At 45.5% G+C, this 18902-nt stretch overlaps 1 protein-coding gene across 1 annotated transcript in view; it reads left to right on the top strand.

Moving 5' to 3' along the window:
- mtdh (metadherin) overlaps positions 1 to 18902 on the top strand; it is a 77956-nt gene that overhangs the window by 3372 nt on the left and 55682 nt on the right. Inside the window, exon 2 of the mRNA XM_033019475.1 lies at positions 18148 to 18258. Within this exon, the coding sequence (XP_032875366.1) occupies positions 18148 to 18258 (111 nt within the window). The remainder of the gene's footprint in view (positions 1 to 18147; positions 18259 to 18902) is intronic.

Here is an 18902-nt window from a genome sequence, read left to right as displayed (position 1 = left end):
AAGGGGATGGAGAGAAAAAGCAAGGGCTATCTGAAGTTAGAGAAGTCAATGTTCATACCGCTAGGGTGTAAACTACCCAAGCAAAATATGAGGTGCTGTTCCTCCAATTTGCGTTGGGCCTCACTCTGACAATGGAGGAGGTCCAGGACAGCAAGGTCAGATTGGGAATGGAAGGGGGAGTTAGTGCTGAGCAACCGGGAGATCTGATAAGTTAAGACGGACTGAGCGGAGGTGTTCAACGAAATGATTGCCGAGCCTGCGCTTGGTATCGCCGATGTAGAGAAGTTGACACCTGGAACAACGGATACAGTAGATGAGGTTGGAGAAGGTGCAAGTGAACCTGGAAAGACTGGGTCCTTGGATGGAGTTGAGGGGGGAGGTAAAGGGACAGGTGTTGCATCTCCTGCGATTGCAGGGGAAAGTACCTGGGGAGGGGGTGGTTTGAGTGGGAAGGGACAAATTGACCAGGGAATTTTGGTGGGAACGATCTCTGCGGAAAGCAGAAAGGGGTGGAGATGGGAAAATGTGGCCAGTGGTGGGATTACAGGGCTTGAAATTAGCGGTTGCCCGGGTGCCATTGACCACCCAAAGTGCCGCCGGGCAACCTAAACGGCGAGTCATTTTGTCCGGCTTGACAAGCAATACTGGTTTATAGATCCCAACCGCCTCCCCCTTTGGCGTTGGACAGGGACGGCCAATGCAGAGGAGCGATGTTGTCCGAGGAGCGCTGACCTTCCTTCCTCCCCACCACCTCTGCCCCTTCTCCCCCCCCCCCCACCTCTCTCTCGCTCTTGTACGTCCCCCTCCACCCCTCTTATCCTGGGACTCCTCCTCTCCATCCCGCACTGATCCCCATTCCCTCCTCTATTCAGTCCTCACTGAGATCCCCTGTGCTCCCCTCCTCATCTACCCCGCCCCCCCCTAATCTGTTCATCACCCTACCCACCTCGCATTGATTCTCCTGCCACCCCCCCCCCCCCCCCATCCATCCTACACTGGTCCCCCAATTCATCCTATGTATTGACCCCCCCCTTCCCATCCATCCTGTGCTTTTCCCCCCATTCATACTGCACTAATCCCCCCATTCATCCCGTACTGACCCACCCTCCATTTACCCTGCACCAATCCCCCCCATCCATCCTGTAGTGATCTTCCCATTCATCTTTTACTGATCCCCCATCCATCCTGTAGTGATCTTCCCATTCATCTTTTACTGATACCCCATTCATCCTGTACTGCTCCCCTCATGCATCCTGTACTAATCCCCTCATGCATCCTGTACTGATCCCCTCATGCATCCTGTAGTGATCTACCATTCATACTGTGCTGATCCCCCCCCTTCCCAACAGTCTGAAGAAGGGTCTCGACCCGAAACGTTGCCTATTTCCTTCGCTCCATAGATGCTGCAGCATTTCTCCAGCATTTTTGTCTACCCCCATTCATCCTGTACTGATCCCCCCCACCAATCCATCCTGTACTGATCCCCCCCATTCAACACCACTAACATCCCCCGTGCTCACAATTTTACATACTCCAACCAGCACGTACTAATTCACCTGCCTCAATCCATCCGTTCCGCACCGATTGCCTTCTCAACCCACCCCTTCCCCCCCCCCGCCATCTAACCACCCCGCAGTGATTCACACACCCCCTGACCCTATTGTGCTTCATGGTCTTCAGAGCGAACATTGACTATGTTTGATAACGGAATGCAATCAAATGTGTTTTAATTCCCAATTTTATTATTTGTTTTGACACCTTTAAACGTATTACCAAAAGAACATTTGCTGCAGTTATGTCCTTTGGCCATCTCTTGTCAGTTAGTGTAATGTTTAACCTGTCAGATGGGTATAGTCGGTTTTAACAGCTATTATCATAAAAGCCCTTTAGAAATTTCCTTGCAACCTGTATATTTTGTTATGGATAAATTATGTGGGAAGCCAGAGTGTTTCTGTGCCAATAGCAATAACGACCCACGCTATAGCCATGTCATGGTAATTTTCGGTCCTTCACAGAAAACATGCTTGCATCAATCTGTAGTGTGCATGGTTAAGCATATATGTTACCTTGTTCCAGGATTTATTGACACAGGTTGATCATATGCTGAATAATCCAACCATATTTTTGTTTGGAAGTGGAAAGAACTAATAGAAATTGCATTAATTGCAATGTGTAAAAAGAGTTGAGATTGTATTATAATTTTGCTGCATGTCATTGTGGTATATATCATGTCTTGATTGGTGAATATGTTTAGTTTGTGAGTTATTTGAACTCACAAATATGTGAATGTAGACAAAAGTGCTGGAGAAACTCAGCGGATGCGGCAGCATCTATGCAGCGAAGGAAATAGGCAACGTTTCAGGCCGAAACCCTTCTTCATGGGTTTCGGCCTGAAACGTTGCCTATTTCCTTTGCTCCATAGATGCTGCTGCACCCGCTGAGTTTCTCCAGCACTTTTGTCTACCTTCGATTTTCCAGCATCTGCAGTTCCTTCTTGAACATAATATGTGAATGCTTCATTGAGCATAATTCCGACTGGTAACTACGCACTTCGTCCGAGCACATTATCGCACGCGTCATGCAAACCGTCTTAAATGACCACCTAAACTGTAATTTGGCAACCTAAAAAGCTGTCAAGGTTGCCCGGCTGGCAACAGGGAAAAAAAGTTAAGTGAGAGCCATGGATTACGTTGGAGGTGGTGAAAATGTTGGATGGTTATATGCCGTCTGGGGTGAGACTGGCCCTTGATTATGCTGGTGGCCTTGCTGAAGCAACACGAAGTGCAGATGGAGTCAGTGGAAGGGCATTTGGTTTGAGTGATTGTCTGGGCTAGGTCCACAGCTCCCTTTTTCGCTCTCAACCCCATTCTGCTGCCTTCTCCATGTAACCCTTGACACCCTTACTAATCAAGAACCTGTCAATCTCAGCTTTAAAAATATCCAATGGCCTCCGTTACCGTTTGTGGCATTGAATTCCACATATTCACCACCCTCTGGCCAAAGAAACTCCTCCTCATCTCCATTCTAAAGGTTCATCCTTTTATTCTGAGGATGTGCCTCTGATCCTCGACTTTCCCTCTACCTGGACTCATTCTCTCCATATCCAATCTATCTAGACCCAGGCACACTGTGCCAGAAACCCGGTTCCTGACCTCGGGTGCTGTCTGTGTGGAGTTTGCACGTTCTCCCTGTGACCATGTGGGTTTCCTCCCACATCCTAAAGATGTGTGAGTTTGCGGGATAATTAGCCTCTGTAAATTGCCCCTAGTGTGTAAGGAGTGGATGAGTAAATGGGTTAACGTAGAGCGAGTGTGAAAAATAGCCGGTGCGGGCTCGGTGGGCCGAAGGCCTGTTTCCATGCCGTATAAAAGACAGTGTGGGAAAGCTTTACAAATGGATCTAGAGGAAGGCTGTGCGGGGAAATCATTGCAGTGAAGGCAGCAGAGTATAAATGAGAGCTGGTGCAACACAAGAGGCAGGCTGTGGATAGTGAATGATTTAAACAAAACCAGCTGAGTCATGGATGGTTTGTGCAGCGTCGCTAAGGAGGAGTTGACTAGTTTGGTGATGACCACTGTAGACCTAAATAGTCCACATTCCAAACTGTCTCATGCCCTAGCTATAATCAAGTTGCAAGAGGCGAGAGGATTGTTTGCAAGAGGCGATAGAATTCACGGTGCAGACAATGCAATCGTCTGGTTCTGTGAATAAACCTTTTTTAAAGCATGCATAAAATGCCAGTGGTAGGAGGTGTACGTGACAAAATACAAGGCTTGTGGTTTTCAGTTAACCCTCATGGAGCACTTGGGAAGGTTTGTAATTAGTTACACATGACAGTTCAAACAGTACCAGGGTAGTTCCACTCTAATTCTGTTTCAGGTGTTCTTTTCAAGTGCCACTCAGATGTCTCGTATCCAAAGGCATATTTAACTAATAGGCGGAGACGTATCGAGCGTGGATCAAATAAAAATGTTACGGTGCCAGATCTACCAAATTTGGTTTTGATCATCTTGTTGAGCTGTGTGCAAAAATATATTTCACTGTACCTGATACATGCGACAATAAAGAAACCATTGACCGTTAAATAAGTTAGGGTGATGTTGCATTGATGAAGAAAAATGGGGTGGTGTGTTCACCATAGAAGAACATAGACATAGTAGAACAGGACAGGAACAAGTCCTTTGGCCCACAATGTAGGTGCTGAACATGATGCCAAGATAAACTCATCTGCCTATACGTGACCCAGATCCCTCCATTCCCTGCATATCCATGCATCTATCTAAAAGCCTCTTAAATGCCACTATCGTATCTGCCTCCACCACTGCTCTTGGGTCCCATTTGGTCTAGTTTCCTTTAAACCACCCCCCCCCCCCCTCACCATAGAGCTCTGCCCTCCGATCTTTCACATTTCCACTCTGAGGAAAAAAGGTCTGACTCTCTGCATCTCATTATTTTATATAACAATGTTTATATCTCTTTTTTAAATTATAACAAATGTTTTAAAAATAAAATATTAACGTATTAGGTTAAAGAATTCATGAAGCAGTTGATTTAATCTGCTGCTATGTTTTTAGTTTAGTTAAGAGATACAACGTAGAAAGAGGCCCTTTGGCCCACTGAGTCATGCTGACCATCCATCATCTAACCACTAGTTCTACCACTTTTGCATCCTGCACACCACGTTGGCAATTGGACTCTTTTACCTGCTGCCTCTCATTGTGTACTTGTGCATTGGTGGCCAATTGTAACTTGTATCCATGCACCATTAGACTTGGTGCTTTCATTCCCTCTACAAAATCAGACAAAAAGGCCACTAATCAAATTATTTTCTGGGCACGTGTGAGAAATACTGACTGAAAACATATTCACTGGATAAAGCTGGATTTTATTTTGTGGTTTTCCCATTTGCTGTGGATTACCTACACTTTTTTTTAATCGCTGTAATAAATTATATGCAGAATATCACGGTGACAAAGTATTTGATGTCCTCCAGTTATCACGTTGGCCTGTGTTTCTTGCAGAGAAAGACATGGCCCCTCTTTCCCTGTAAGTTTGACTATCAAAGACAAGAGTGCCTTTCGGGTGAGAGGGACAAAGTTTAAAGGAGATGTGCGGGTTTTTTTACACAGAGTGGCGGGTGCCTGAAACGTGCTGCCACAGAGTGGTGGAGGCAGATGCGATGGTGGCATTTAAAACACGCTTGCATAGGCACATGGATATACAGGGGGATATGGATCTTGTCAGGGCAGATGAGATTAGATAAATATCAGAAACTGCTGATGCTGGTTTGTAAAAATAAACACAATGCAGGAGTAACTCAGTGGATCAGGCAGCATCTCTGGATCGATGGTGTTCCTATCCATGTTTTCCAGCGATGCTCCACGACTCGCTGAGTTACTCCAGCACTTTGTGTCCTTTTTTAGATTAGTTAACGTCATCATATTCAGCACATTCTGGTTAATGAAGTTAACTCAATTCACTGTTGAATTGATTGGAGACTTTGATTCTCTCATTCCCTGTTTTGGATACCCCACATGTAATACCTTAACTACTTTCTTACAAACTCCTTTTTAATTTTAAAGATATCACATTGATGGAGTTTCAGTTGTGCAATCCATCCCATCCTGCACCAGTGCAGAGCTGAGGGAGTTGGGCGGTCATGGTGGCTCACCGGTAGAGTTGCTGCCTTGCAGCAAATGCAGCGCCAGAGACCCGGATTCGATCCCGACTATGGGTTCTGTCTGTACAGAGTTTGTACGTTCTCATGACCTGCGTAGGTTTTCTCCGAGATCTTCGGTTTCCTCCCACACTTCAGCGTACAGGTTTGTAAGTTAATTGGCTTGGTAAATGTAAAAATTGTCCCTGGTGGGTGTAGGATGGTGTTAATGTGTGGGGATCGCTGGTCGGCGTGGACCCGGTGGGCCGAAGGGCCTGTTTCTGCGCTGTATCTCTAAACTAAACTAATCTCGGCACACCTCTACCATAATCAGCCAAGAGAGATGGTCTGAAACATTACTCATTTTAAGCATCAGCACAGTCTACACTCGAAGACTTCGTTCATAAGAGGTGAAGAATGCAAGAATCCACGTGGACGCTCCCTCTGCCAAACAATCCTATTTAGCTTTAATACAAATTAACTGCAGATGCTGGTTTATACTGAAGATAGACACAAAATGCTGGAGTAACTCAGCAGGTCAGGCAGTATCTCTGAAGAAAATGGAACGGTGATGTCCCGGCCCGAACAGTCACCTATCCATTTTCTCCAGGGATGTCGACTGACCTGCTGAGTTATTCCAGGACTTTGTGTCTATCAAAATATGTTGCCTTGTGCATGTGGGATCAGTAAACTATTTCTGTACAAGTTGTTAATCGGGGATGTGCTTGGGTATGGTAATGCTCTACTGGGCTGTTTGTAAGAAAATAATTTCGCTGCATTTGCGCTTTTGCACATGTGACAATAAAAACAACGTGAACCATTCATTGTATTCAGCTGGATAACTTGCAAAATTAACACTGATTCTCCCTCTGCCCATGCTGCCTAATCTGCTGGATTTTTCCTGCTTTTTGTGCATTCGTGTGAGACCTGCAACCTGCAGTGCTTTGCTTATTGATTCTATTCTAGACTTGCTGCATTTACAGAATTTGAGAGATCAGTGTAAATAAGGCAAGGTCATTCAGCCCTCGTGGTGATAGCTCTTTGATCGATCTGCTAATCTCATTGCTTTGCTCCCTTCTAGACAACCGTATAAAGTTGCTTTTCAAGTATTTTAGCCAGTTGTGCTTGACACTTGCTGTGGAGGTTGGATCCTTTCAGGGACAATCATAATATACTGCACAAATATATGCTAATCCTTCGCCCCTCATGCCCTTTTGCCTCAAATTGTATGTCCTCAACTTACAGAACCTTCATTTATCTCAAAACCTCTAATGTCTTTGAGCACATCCATTAAATTCAACTTTTCTGCTAGCCATACAGCATGGAAACAGGCCCTTAGGGCCAACTTGTCCCGCCGACCAACATGTCCTATCTTCACATGTGTTTGGCTATCCAAATATTTTTTTATAGTTGTGATAGTATCTGTCTCAACTACATCTGGCAGCTCATTCTATATACCCACCATTCTCTTAGTGAAAAAGCTGCCCCATGGGTTCCTATTAAGTCTCTGCTCCCCTCCCTCCCCCCTCCAATCTTATACCTAGTCTGGGTAAAATACTGCGTTTACCTTCTGAAGGAGGGTCTTGACCCGAATCGTCACCCATTCCTCTCTCCAGAGATTCTGCCAGTCCCGCTGAGTTACTCCAGCTTTTTGTGTCTATCTGCGTTTATCTCATCTATTATTCTCATGATCTTACACACTTCTAAGATCACCCCTCATCCTCCTGTGCTCCAAGGAATAATGTCCTAGCCTGCACAACCTCTCCCTCTCGCTCAGGCCCTCATTTACTGGCAACATCTTCATATATCATCTCTGCACCGCAAAATAATACATTTCTCAGGTTCTCATATTTGATTATTGTTACTGTAGCTCAAAGGCAAAATTTAACTGCTCACTTCACGTCCATTTAAGTTTACCTGCTCAGCATTTGATGAGTTGTAATGAAGTTAGTGAGGCTGGTGGGTGGAGAATCCAGTGCTGCCATTTCTCAACCTCAAAGAAAACTCTTAATGCCATGTTTAATGGGATGGTTCTAATTACAGTGCAAAAGTTTCCATTCTATATAAGGACGTAGGAATTGATGATGGAATTCTAAAAATAAGGATAGATGGTTGACCTTTTTTTAAAATGGAGGCGATTGCATCTGCAGATCTGGTCCATTTGACTGAATGTCAAACTATGTTCCATCTGAAGCTGATAAGCTAATTTCCATCGTCCCAGTGCAACTTTAAATCGATTAAAAATATTAAATGTGGGAAAAAAAAAACTAAATGCTGGAGTAACTCAGTGGTGGGTCAGGCAGCATCTCTAGAGACATATTGAGTCTGGACACTTCTTCAGACTCAAGATTGAATGTGTGGATCTGGCAGAGAATAAAGTAAAGTAGAGGTCCATTGCAGGCCTGGGTGTGTGAGGTCCGGAGATGCAGGAGAGACAGCGAGGGCCTGCTGGTGCGGTACAGTAGCGCAGCCGAAGAGTTGCTGCCTCACTGTGCTGGGGACCTGGATTTGATTCTGACCTCTGGTGCCGTCTTTGTGGAATTTGCTCATTCTCCGTGACTGCCTGGGTTTCCCCCGGGTGCTCCCGCGTCCTCCCACATTTCAAAGATACACGGTTTTGTAGGTTATTTGCCTCTGCAAATTGCTCCATGTGTGTCGTGGGTGATCAATAGTTGGCATGGAGGAGACTGTCGGACATTGTGCAGGGAAGGGGAACCGTTGTGAGAAGGTGGTGCATTGAATGTAGCTACCTGAGATCCTGGTTGAGCCTGGAATTGGAGCTGGGTGCCATGTGGCACAGGCAAGTGCTGAGGAAACACGCAGGCTCTGGTTGCACGTCAGGGTCAGAACATGGTCGAAGAACAGCTGGAATTACAGGGGGAGCAGTGTGAGAGGGTCTCGCAGAACTGCTGTCGGAGAGAGGATGAGCTTCCAAGTAGGCATGCCGTGAGATTTTGCAGAGCAGCAGTAAAACGTAGACACAGGGACCTGCAGATAGTGGTTATAAAAAAGACACAACGTCTTGGAGAAATTCAGCGGGTCGGGCAGCATCTCTGGATAGGTGATGTTTCGGTTCAGGGAGCTTTGTTAGACTGATTGTAGTAGGGGGGTAGGAACTTTCTTTCGACCTGACCCGAAACATGGCCTATCCATGTTCTCCAGAGATCCTGCCTGACTCACTGAGTTACTCCAGCACTTTGTGTCTTGTAAGCCAGTATCCTTGTCTCTACTTGATTGGGTAGCACTGGAGCAGATTCAGTGGTTTACAAAATGGGAATGTATTAACACTTGTACATGAAGGGTCTGCAGGGTTATGGGGACGGAGCTGTAGAATATAATTAATATATTTTTCAAGGAGCTAGCATAGAAGCAATGGGCTAAATCCATCCAGTGCTTTAAGCTCAACTGAACACCAGCAACCGACAGTGCAGCAAATCTAAGATAGACACAAAAATGCTGGAGTAACTCAGTGGGTTAGGCAGCATCTCTGGAGAAAATGTGAAGGAAAGAATTGCAGATGCTGGTTTAAATTGAAGGTAGACACAATGCAGGAGTAACTCAGCGGGTCAGGCAGCACCTCTGGAGGAAGGAATGGATGACGTTTCAGGTCGAGACCCTTCTTCAGACTCTGGAGAAATGTTGGATGAAGGGTTCTGACCTGAAATGTCACCTATTCCTTCTCCAGAGATGCCATTTGACCAGCTGAGTTACTCTAGCATTTTGTTTCTATCTTCGGGATGAAGGGTTCTGACCCGAAACATCACCTATTACTTTTCTCCGAGATGCTGCCTGCCTCCCTGAGTTTCTCCAGCATTTTGTGCCTATCTTCGGTATGAAACAACTATCTGTAGTTCCTTCCAACACAGTGTAATAAATCAATCTTGATACTTGAGACAGTCCCTTGAGACCGAGAATAAAATTCCTCGTAGTGGATAGGAAAGGTATATGGGCCAAACATGGGCAGGTGGGACTCGTGTAGATGGGGCATCTTGGTTGGCGTAGGCAAGTTGGGCTGAAAGTCCTGTTTCCATGCTCGATTAATCTGTTTCCCACGGCTGTTTAGCCACTCAATAGCTGCAACTCTTGCTTTCTATTTTGTAATGTTGGTATTAAATTTTGTATCATTCCTTCATTAAATGCTCTTTTTAATTTGCTAATTTAATCTTTGTAACATAGCCCTCGAGATTGTCACGATAATACCTGACATATGAGCTAATCCTCGTTTAAACTAGAGCCCCATAGGTGTATTACTGCAGATTTAGGACATGGGTCAAAGTGGATAACAGCAATGCTTTTGAACAGATGCTTTTCCATTTCATCACCGTAGGCCTGCTGCCTCAGTGACTGAGACTCGGATTTGATCCTGACCTCGGATGCTGTCTGGTGTTTGCATGTTCTCCCTGTGACCATGTGGGTTTCCTCCGGGTGGTCCAGTTTCCTCCCACATCCTAAAGACGTGCGGGTTTGTAGGTTAATTGGCCTCTGAAAATTGCCCATAGTATGATTAGGTGATCAATTGTCGGTGCGGACTCTGTGGGCTGAATGGCTAATGTCCATGCTGTTTCTAGACAGGTTTTGAAAGGCCCATAGACGAGGACATGGAAAGGGAGGGGCAGGGAAGTTGTAGAGGGATGTGGGCAAATGGGACTATCTTTAGTGTGTCATCTTGGTCAGCACAGACGAGATGGGCCCAAGGGCCTGTTTGCCTCCTATACAGCTCTAACTCTTGAGTAGTTGGAGGTTTGAATTCCATTAAATAATTAAGTTGAAAACTGCTATTAACATTAGTGACCTATAAACCACTTCAGAATCAAATACACAGGACAAGATGTTAAGAAGTCCCTTGTGCCAATTGGTGGGGAGCATTTCACGACATTCGTTGATTGTTGAGAGTGGTAGACCCTCAACATCGGTGGGGGGCGGGGGGGGGGGGGGGGGATACGTATATCTTGGCCTGGGTAACCTTCAGGACAGTTGGGCACAGGACACATCATCAGTAGTGTACCCTTGCATCACTGGGTGTTTCGGCCTTTTAACACTATACGCCCTCCACAAGGGCGGCCCGCTGCAGGATGATCAGCCCTCAGCGCGTGTCCCTTGTCAAACCGTCCCAAAGATTCACCCTGAAGTACTTGGGGCCCAGCATGGGTCTTTCCGCTTGAGCCAAATCCACCGGCTGCTTCTTTCAGTTGCCTCTGAGAGTGATCTTATGGTCTTCCGCAGAGCCTGACCGTGGATTCCAAGCTCCTTCAGCAGTCTAATGGTAGATGACGCAACAAATCCTCTGCATCCCACTTCAACTGGATAGACTTTGGTGTTCCAGCCACGCTGCGTTGCCTCTGCTGCGAGCTCTGCGTAGCGCAGCTTCTTACGCTCATAGGCCTCCTCAACAGAGTTCTCCCATGGAACTGTGAGCTCTATGATGTAAGCAGTCTTCTGTGAAGGGGACCAGAACACCAAGTCTGGCCTGAGGTTGGTGGAAGCAATTTCAGGTGGAAAAATTAGTTGTCGGCCGATGTCCGCCAGCATCCTCCAGTCGCAGGCCCTGCATAGGTTTCCTTCTTCTGATCTGGTGGAAGGATGTTTAGATGTTTTCTGTCCTTCTCGGACAAAGGTTGTTACCCTTGGGGGGGGGGGGGGGGGGGGGGGGTTGCTTGCTCTCGGAGGCAAGGAGTTGGTCGCACACCGCCTGTTCTCAAGGGCTGATGCCAGGCTTTTTAGTACCTGATTATGCCGCCACGTGTATCTCCCTTGCGTGAGGCTGGTCTTGCAGCCTACCATGATGTGTTTGAGGGTCGCTGGAGTTGGGCAGAGGGCACAGGTTGGATCCTCGCCGTACCACTGATGGAGGTTCTTTGGTGATGGAAGCACGTCATAAGTCGCTCTGATGATGAAGCTGATCTTGCTTGCTTCCATTTCCCATGGTTCTTTCCAGCTGATCTTCCTCCGCTCCACACCTTCCTACAGCATCCATTGCCCCTGTTTGGCAAGAGAGACCGCCTTTGCACTTCTTGCGGCCTCCTCCTGTCGCCGCACCTCCTCGACCACCAATGTCCTCCGCTCTGATGTTGTGGCCTTTCGCCAAGTTGGTTTACTTGTCGTAAGGCCAAAGCCTCCTCTTCCCTGCTGGACTTGCCCCACGATGTCTTTGTGTCTCAGGGCTGATGAAGCTTGCTGTACTGCATCAGATGGTGTCCACTTCCGGCCAGTTTACTGGTGTTTAAACACGGATCAGTTCACCAATGAAAGAGATCTGCCATGCGGTCTTATTTCTGTGACCTCTGATTCATTGCACAGTCTGTCTTTTAATGGCCCCCTAAATTTGGCAAGTAACCACTGGTTTGGGGCAGTGAGGATTGCCCATGCTCTTCAAAGGAATAAATGTACCTCCAGGAGCATGGAGTTCATTCAACTGAATTGCCCTTTGTAAGGACTTAGACCATGAGGTGCACAAGCAGAAATTGATTATTTGTTCCGTCATGCCTGCTGTGACACACAATTTACCCAACCACTTTTTTTTCATGCTCACGTCTCTTAATATCTGAAAATCTATCTGTCTTCAATCAAATTTGTTCAGTAACTGAACCATTACAAGTGTCTTGGGTGAAGAATTTCAAAGATTAACACCCTTTGGGTAAATATATTTAGCCTTGACTTTCTCCTGAATGGCTGAGTCTGTATTTTGAGGCTCTGACCTCTGGTTCCAGATACTTCTGGAAACGCCCAGAGCTTAAACCCCACAAGAACTTTGTATATTTCGATGAGATCATACCATAATCTGAATCAGAGGAGTACAAGAAAGTCTGGAGACACAAGGAACTGCAGATGTTGGTATATTGAACAAAACAGTGTTGGAGGAATCCAATGGGTCAGACAGCATCTACGGAGGGAATTGACAGGTGACCTTTTGGTTCAGACTGATGGAGGCGGGGGGGGGGGGGGGGGGGGGGTAGAGCTGGAGCTGGAAAAGAGACCTTGTAGTGGGACACAGCCTGACAAGTGATTGATGGATACGGATGGGGCAGATGTGGGGGGGGGGGGGGGTGGTTGTTTGGTAGATGGGTGGAGCAAGTGGTTGAGTGGAAAAAACCTAGTTTGCTCAAGAAGTTTTCATTCCTCATACTGCTCATCTTGGGAATCAGTCTTTTGAACTGTTGCTATGCTCCCTCTAACCAAACATTTATTCCCTGAGATAGATTTTACAAACCTGCACATGACATTCCAAAGCTGTTCTCACCACAGCTCTGCAATCAGAGCAAGTTATCTTTATTTGTATAATAAAGATCAACATACCATTTCAATGACAGGATTGTCGACCCGAAACCTGGACTGGTTTCTCTTTCCACGGATGCTGACGGATTGGCTGTGTTCCTCCAGCATTCCTGTTTCTGTTTTGTTTTCCATCATACTATTTGACTTCCAACTTCCTTGCTGTACCTGTATAAGCTTGAAAGGGCACACCACCAGACTCGGGACCAGCTTCTTCCTCTCTGTTACAGGCTTCTGAACGGTCTTTTCATAAGCTTGGATACTGTCCGATTCTCATCTACCCCATTGTATATGTTGGACTTTGTCTGTGGAACTGGTGCTGTACAATATGTAGGAAGGAAGCGCGGATGCTAGTTTACACCAAAGATGTAACTCAGTAGGATAGGCAGCATCTCTGGATAGAAGGAATGGGTGAGATTTCAGCATGAGACCATTCCTCTCGACCCGCAACGTCACCAATTCCTTCGATCCAAACATACTGCCTGTCCTGCTGAGTTATTCCAGCATTTTGTGTCTGTCTTTGGTGCTGTAGAATGCACTCTGTATCTTCCTCTTTGCTCTACCTATTGTACTTCAGTTAGTCTTGATTGTATTTATGTTTGGTATATTTGATTGGAAAGTATGCAAAACTAGGTTTTTCTCTGAGCACACAACAATAATAAACTTAACCCTATTAACGTTGTCATTCGTATACAATGAGATCTATGTTTAAAGATCAACAGTATTTAGACTCATAGAGCGTGGAAATAGGCTCCTCCGCCCAACTTGCCCCACCTACACTAGTCCCACCAGCGTGCTTTTGGCCCATATCCCTCTTATCCTATCCATGTACATGTCTAAATGTATCTTAAGCATTGCTATAGTACCTGCCTCGACCACCTCCTCCGGCAGCTTGTTCCATACACCCATCACCCCTTGTGTAAAAAATAATGTTACCACTCATAGACTTTAGATCCTTCTTTAGTTCCTCACTTGACACAAAATGCTCTGCTTTTTTTTCCTGCAGTGCATGACCTCCCTATTTCTATATTACATTCCACCTTCATTACTTTTCCCATTCATTTTAGCATAGACAAATCTTTTCTGTATGCTTCTTATAGCTGTGTCATCAACATCTTAAAAATAATCAAAATGTAGAAACAAAGAACTGCAGATGCCTGTTTATACCAAAGACAGATACAAAATGCTGGCGTAACACAGTGGGTCAGGCAGCATCTCTGGAGAAAAGGGATGGACGAAGGGCCCTGACCCGAGAAGTCACCCATCCATTTTCTCCAGAGATGCTGCCTGATCCATTGAGTTACTCCAGCACTTTGCGTCTAAATTTGGATATGTACTTGACCCTGTTATCAAAATAATTGCCGCAGTTAATTTGCATCATTCCATGTAGCTCCCCACTGGTCACAGTCTCACAAACTGTGCATTGTTTCTATGGCGGATATGTGATCTGGGAATAGAGAGACAGCTGATGTCAAAATCTTAATACTGCAGAAGTCCAAAGAAGCATTAATGGAATATCAATGATGCCTTTGGTGAGGAATGGCAAAATAATGGGGAATGGAATATTGGGTGAGGCATATTATAAAATGGCTGCAGTGCTGAATTTAAGTTTTGAATTAAAAGTAGTTTGGTGCTGTGTAAGAGTAGGGTGAAAGGGGCAATGTTTAACGGAGATGTGTGGGGCACGTTTTTTACACAGAGGTGAGGGTGCCTGGAAAGCACTACCAGGGTGGTAATCGATACAGATACGAGAGACATTTAAGAGACTGTTGGATCGGCATATGGACATGGAGGGAAGATAGACACAAAAAGCTGGAGTAACTCTGCCTATCAGGCAGCATCTCTGGAGAAAAGGAATAGGGGACATTTTGGGTCACAGCTTCGACTTCAGACTGAAGAAGGGTCTCTACGCGAAACATCACCTATTTTTCTCCTGAGATACTGCCTGACCTGCTGAGTTACTCCAGCCTTTTGTGTTTGTCTTTGGTGTAAACCAGCATCTGCAGTTCCTCCCTACTTGATATGGAGTGATGTGGATTATGTTTAGGCAGATAAGAGTTGGACTTGGCATCATATTCAGCAAATACGTAAAGGGAAAGTCTTGCCAGGGGTGGCAGTGGAGGCAGATATAATAGTGGCTTTTAAATGGGCACATGCATGTGCAGGGAATGGAGCTATATGCAACATGTGCAGACAGTAGTGAATAGGCTTCAAGATAGGCACAGACATTGTTGGCCGGAGGGCCCGTTGTGGATATGTACTTTTCTATGTCTTTGTGGTACAAAACTGTTTCACAGATGTTAAAAGCGGTACCTTGGGTTGATACAGTAATTTTATTTGAAAAAAGCAAAAAAAAAATCTGCCGTCCAAAATAAAGCGGTCTTTGTCCGTATCCCCAGTTAGATGTAGCCTCTGTTAGAATTGTATGTGGCCTATTGGGCTCTATGCCATAGGAAGGAAATGGGGGCACTAGTTTCACTCCTGATGCTTGGCATTAAAATATAAAAATCCAGAAAATACAGAGGAGAAATGTTTTTGTTGGAATTTTGACACCACTCTGAGCATGGATGGGATGGAAACTTCTAAAAGGCTGGGACAGAATCGGGAGATGTGTGGGAATGTGAAATTCCACGGTTAACAGTAGAGGAGGAAACTCTCTGTGTGGTAGTCCATCTTGGCCAGATAGCTGGAGGATGGGGGAGTGGGACAGGATGGAACTTGTCAGGGTAGGCATCAATACAGATTTTGTGGGCAGACTGGCCTATTGGTGTGGGGGATTCTTCATGCAAGTCAACTGAAACTTGACTGATTTCTCTGCCTTTCGGATTATGACACGTTTTAGGATAATGGCTTTCTGAGAATCAACAGTTGTACAAAGTATTTTCCATTTTCCATTTGTATGAAGTAAAACCCAACTTTTGGTTTTTGAATTGATTGGAAGATACAGCACGGAACAGGCCCTTCAACCCCTTCGAGTCCTTGCCGTCCATCGATCACCCGTTCACACTAGTTTTATGTTATCCCATTTCCTCATCCACTCCCTATGCACTTGGGGCGATTTAGAGAGGGACAATCAACTTACAAACCCGCATGTCTTCGGGATGTGGGAGGAAACCAGAGCACCCGGAGGAAACCCACGCATTCAGAGGAATGTGCAAACTCCACACAGACAGCACCTAAGGTTGGGATTGAACTGGGGCGTCTCAGCTCTACCTGTTGTGCTACAAGTTGGTCAAATCAACTTTAGTAAAAAGAAGTGAAACCATTATCAATGGTTTGATTTCAAACAATAACAATACAATACCAATACAATATTTATTGTCATTTGAGCCTCAGTGAGGCTCAAACGAAATTCCGTTTCCACAGCCATACAAACAAAGACAATTTCCTACAGACATACACACAATTTAGTTCACACAAACATCCATCACAGTGAACCCACTGTGATGGAAGGCAAAGTATTTTCTCTCCCCTGTTCTCCATGTCTCTCCCGATATCCAAACCCCAGGCGGGCGATGATAAGTCCCACGGCCATTTTAGGCCGTGCCGGGCGATTTACGGCCCCGCTCCCGGTCTAAAAGTCACAATGTTGGAGCCCCCGGCGGGCGCTGTATTGTCCCACGGCCATGAAGTCGTGCTGGGCGATGTACGTCCCCGCTCCAGGTCATTCCAACCCCGCGACACGGGCTGGAGAAGTCGCGTTGCAGGAGCTCCGGGAAGCGGTCTCTCCCCCCGGACCCGCGAGCTCCCGATGTCCCAGTACACCGGACCTGCGGCTGCGTTGCTGGAGCCTCCGAGCCCCAGGAGTCGAGTCGCAGCAGCGAGTCACCACCGCTCCCCACGCTCCGAGGCCGGTCAGCCCCACGATGGTGAGTAGTCCGCAGCTCCGCAGTCTCCCGAGCCCCCGGGTCGTTCAGGTTGGAGGCCGCTCTACGGTGCTAGGCCCCAACGACAACGGAGACCCGACAGGGAAAAGGTCGGGTCTCCCGGACAGGGAAGAGATTTTAAAGTTTCCCCCGCCCCCCACATATACACATTTAAAACCAGTATTAAAAAACACCAACACTACATTTAACTAGACAAAAAATAAAAAAAAGACAGACAGGCTATAGGGGCCGCTGCAACGGGTGAGTCGCGCCGCCAAGCCACCTTACCACAGAATTCACCCCAATACGTTACGTTAATTCCATGTGCTCTAATTTTGTGAATATTCTACAGCACCTTATTTCCCTCCTGGGAAGGCCAATAAGGTGCTGTAGAATATTCACAAAATTAGAGCACATGGAATTAACGTAACGTATTGGGGTGAATTGAGCATTGTTCAGCCGAGAGTAGGAAATAATCTGTCATATTTGGCTTATATAGATCCTCGGTGACACCAGACCTGAAATTCTTTCACTGTCTACGAAAGGGTACATTTGCAACAAATTGTAACAAAGGTTCACCAGATTGATTTGTGGGAAGTGGGTTTGTCATGAGGAGAAAGAGAATCATACTTTATAATATCTTCTAAAGTCAGGAGTGATTTTCAAGTGATTCATGGGAACATACATTCTATGAGTTTGATGGGTAAATGTGAAGATGATGTTCCCATGGATGGGCAGTCTAGAACCAGACTCAAAATTAAGAGGTTGTTCGTTTGTGACAGAGTTGAGATTTGTAAAGCTCCTCAAGCGGGTGGCCAGTTGTCGAGTGCGCATTGAGATATTAAGAGAAATGGGGTTAGTGAGGGAGTATTCAAAGTTCTAGTCGTGGTTGTGAAGTTGAACTTGCTGCCATATGGGAGTAGCGCTTATTATCTGCAGGTGTGATGGTGCCAAAGTGGACAGGATGTTCCACGATATCTTTAGAGTTGCTTGCTCAGTGCCACAGGTCCTTCCCCATGTCACGTTTATATTAAAGAAGAATAAATTAATCGAGGAGCTATTAACCAGATGTTCATTAAATTTGTTACATCAATATTTTGTGCCTTTTAGTTTTCTGACAAATACAATTTGTGGTTGTAAAACAACATTGATTGATATGGACTCCATCATACAGCACAGCAACAGACCCTTTGGCCCAACGTGTCCATGCCGACCCACATGCCCTACTAAGCCAGTCCCATTTACCTGCGTTCAGCCCATATCCCTCTGAACTTTCCCCATCGCTGTATGACCAAATGTCTAACTTGTTCTTTGTTATACAATCTCTAATGCTCATGGTTTATTCTTGATTTCCAGAAATCTCAGCCTAATGGACGAGCAGGAACTGAACCATTAGAAGAGGAAATCAATCAATCATTTGAGAAGATTATTGTGAAACAACTAGATGCGGAGAGGAAAACTGAAAAGGTTTGTGTAATTACTGTGTAATTTTTGTGTAATCCCATATCTTGGACTGCCATCAAAATTAATTACTGATATGTTCTATTTGCATTTTTAAGTATATGCATTTATATCTTCGATTTGCATTTATATCTATATGCATTTAGATATTTTTGCATTTTATTTGCATTCATATCTTCTGTTTGCATTTGTATCTTCTATTTTGCATTTTTATCCTTTTAAAACAAAATAGTTCCGAACCATTTTAAAGCTGTTCAAAGTAATCCACCCTGAATTGCAGTCATGTGGATTGACTATGGCAATAATTTGGTAATAATTGATAGTTTGAAGGGTATTATACACAAAAACCTTAAATCTCAATGGTTAATGCTGGCCCCCGTTTAGTTTAGAGATACTGCGTAGGAACAGGCTCTTCAGCCCACGGAGTCCGCGCCGACCACCAATCACCCGTACACTAATTCTATCCCACAAACTTATAAACCAATTAACCCACAACCCTACACATGTTTAAAATGTAGGAGGAAACCGGAGCACCCAGAGAAAACCCACTGAGGAAATGTACAAAGCAGACATTGAGGAAATGTACAAACTCATTACAGACAGCACACTTAAATTTGAAACGGAGTTTTTGGCACAGTAAGGCTAACTGT

The sequence above is a fragment of the Amblyraja radiata genome, chromosome 4 (genome assembly GCF_010909765.2).
Source record: "Amblyraja radiata isolate CabotCenter1 chromosome 4, sAmbRad1.1.pri, whole genome shotgun sequence".
Taxonomy (NCBI): Eukaryota; Metazoa; Chordata; class Chondrichthyes; order Rajiformes; family Rajidae; genus Amblyraja; species Amblyraja radiata.
Note: the sequence above shows the minus strand (reverse complement) of the source record. Positions and strands in the feature narration are given on the sequence as shown.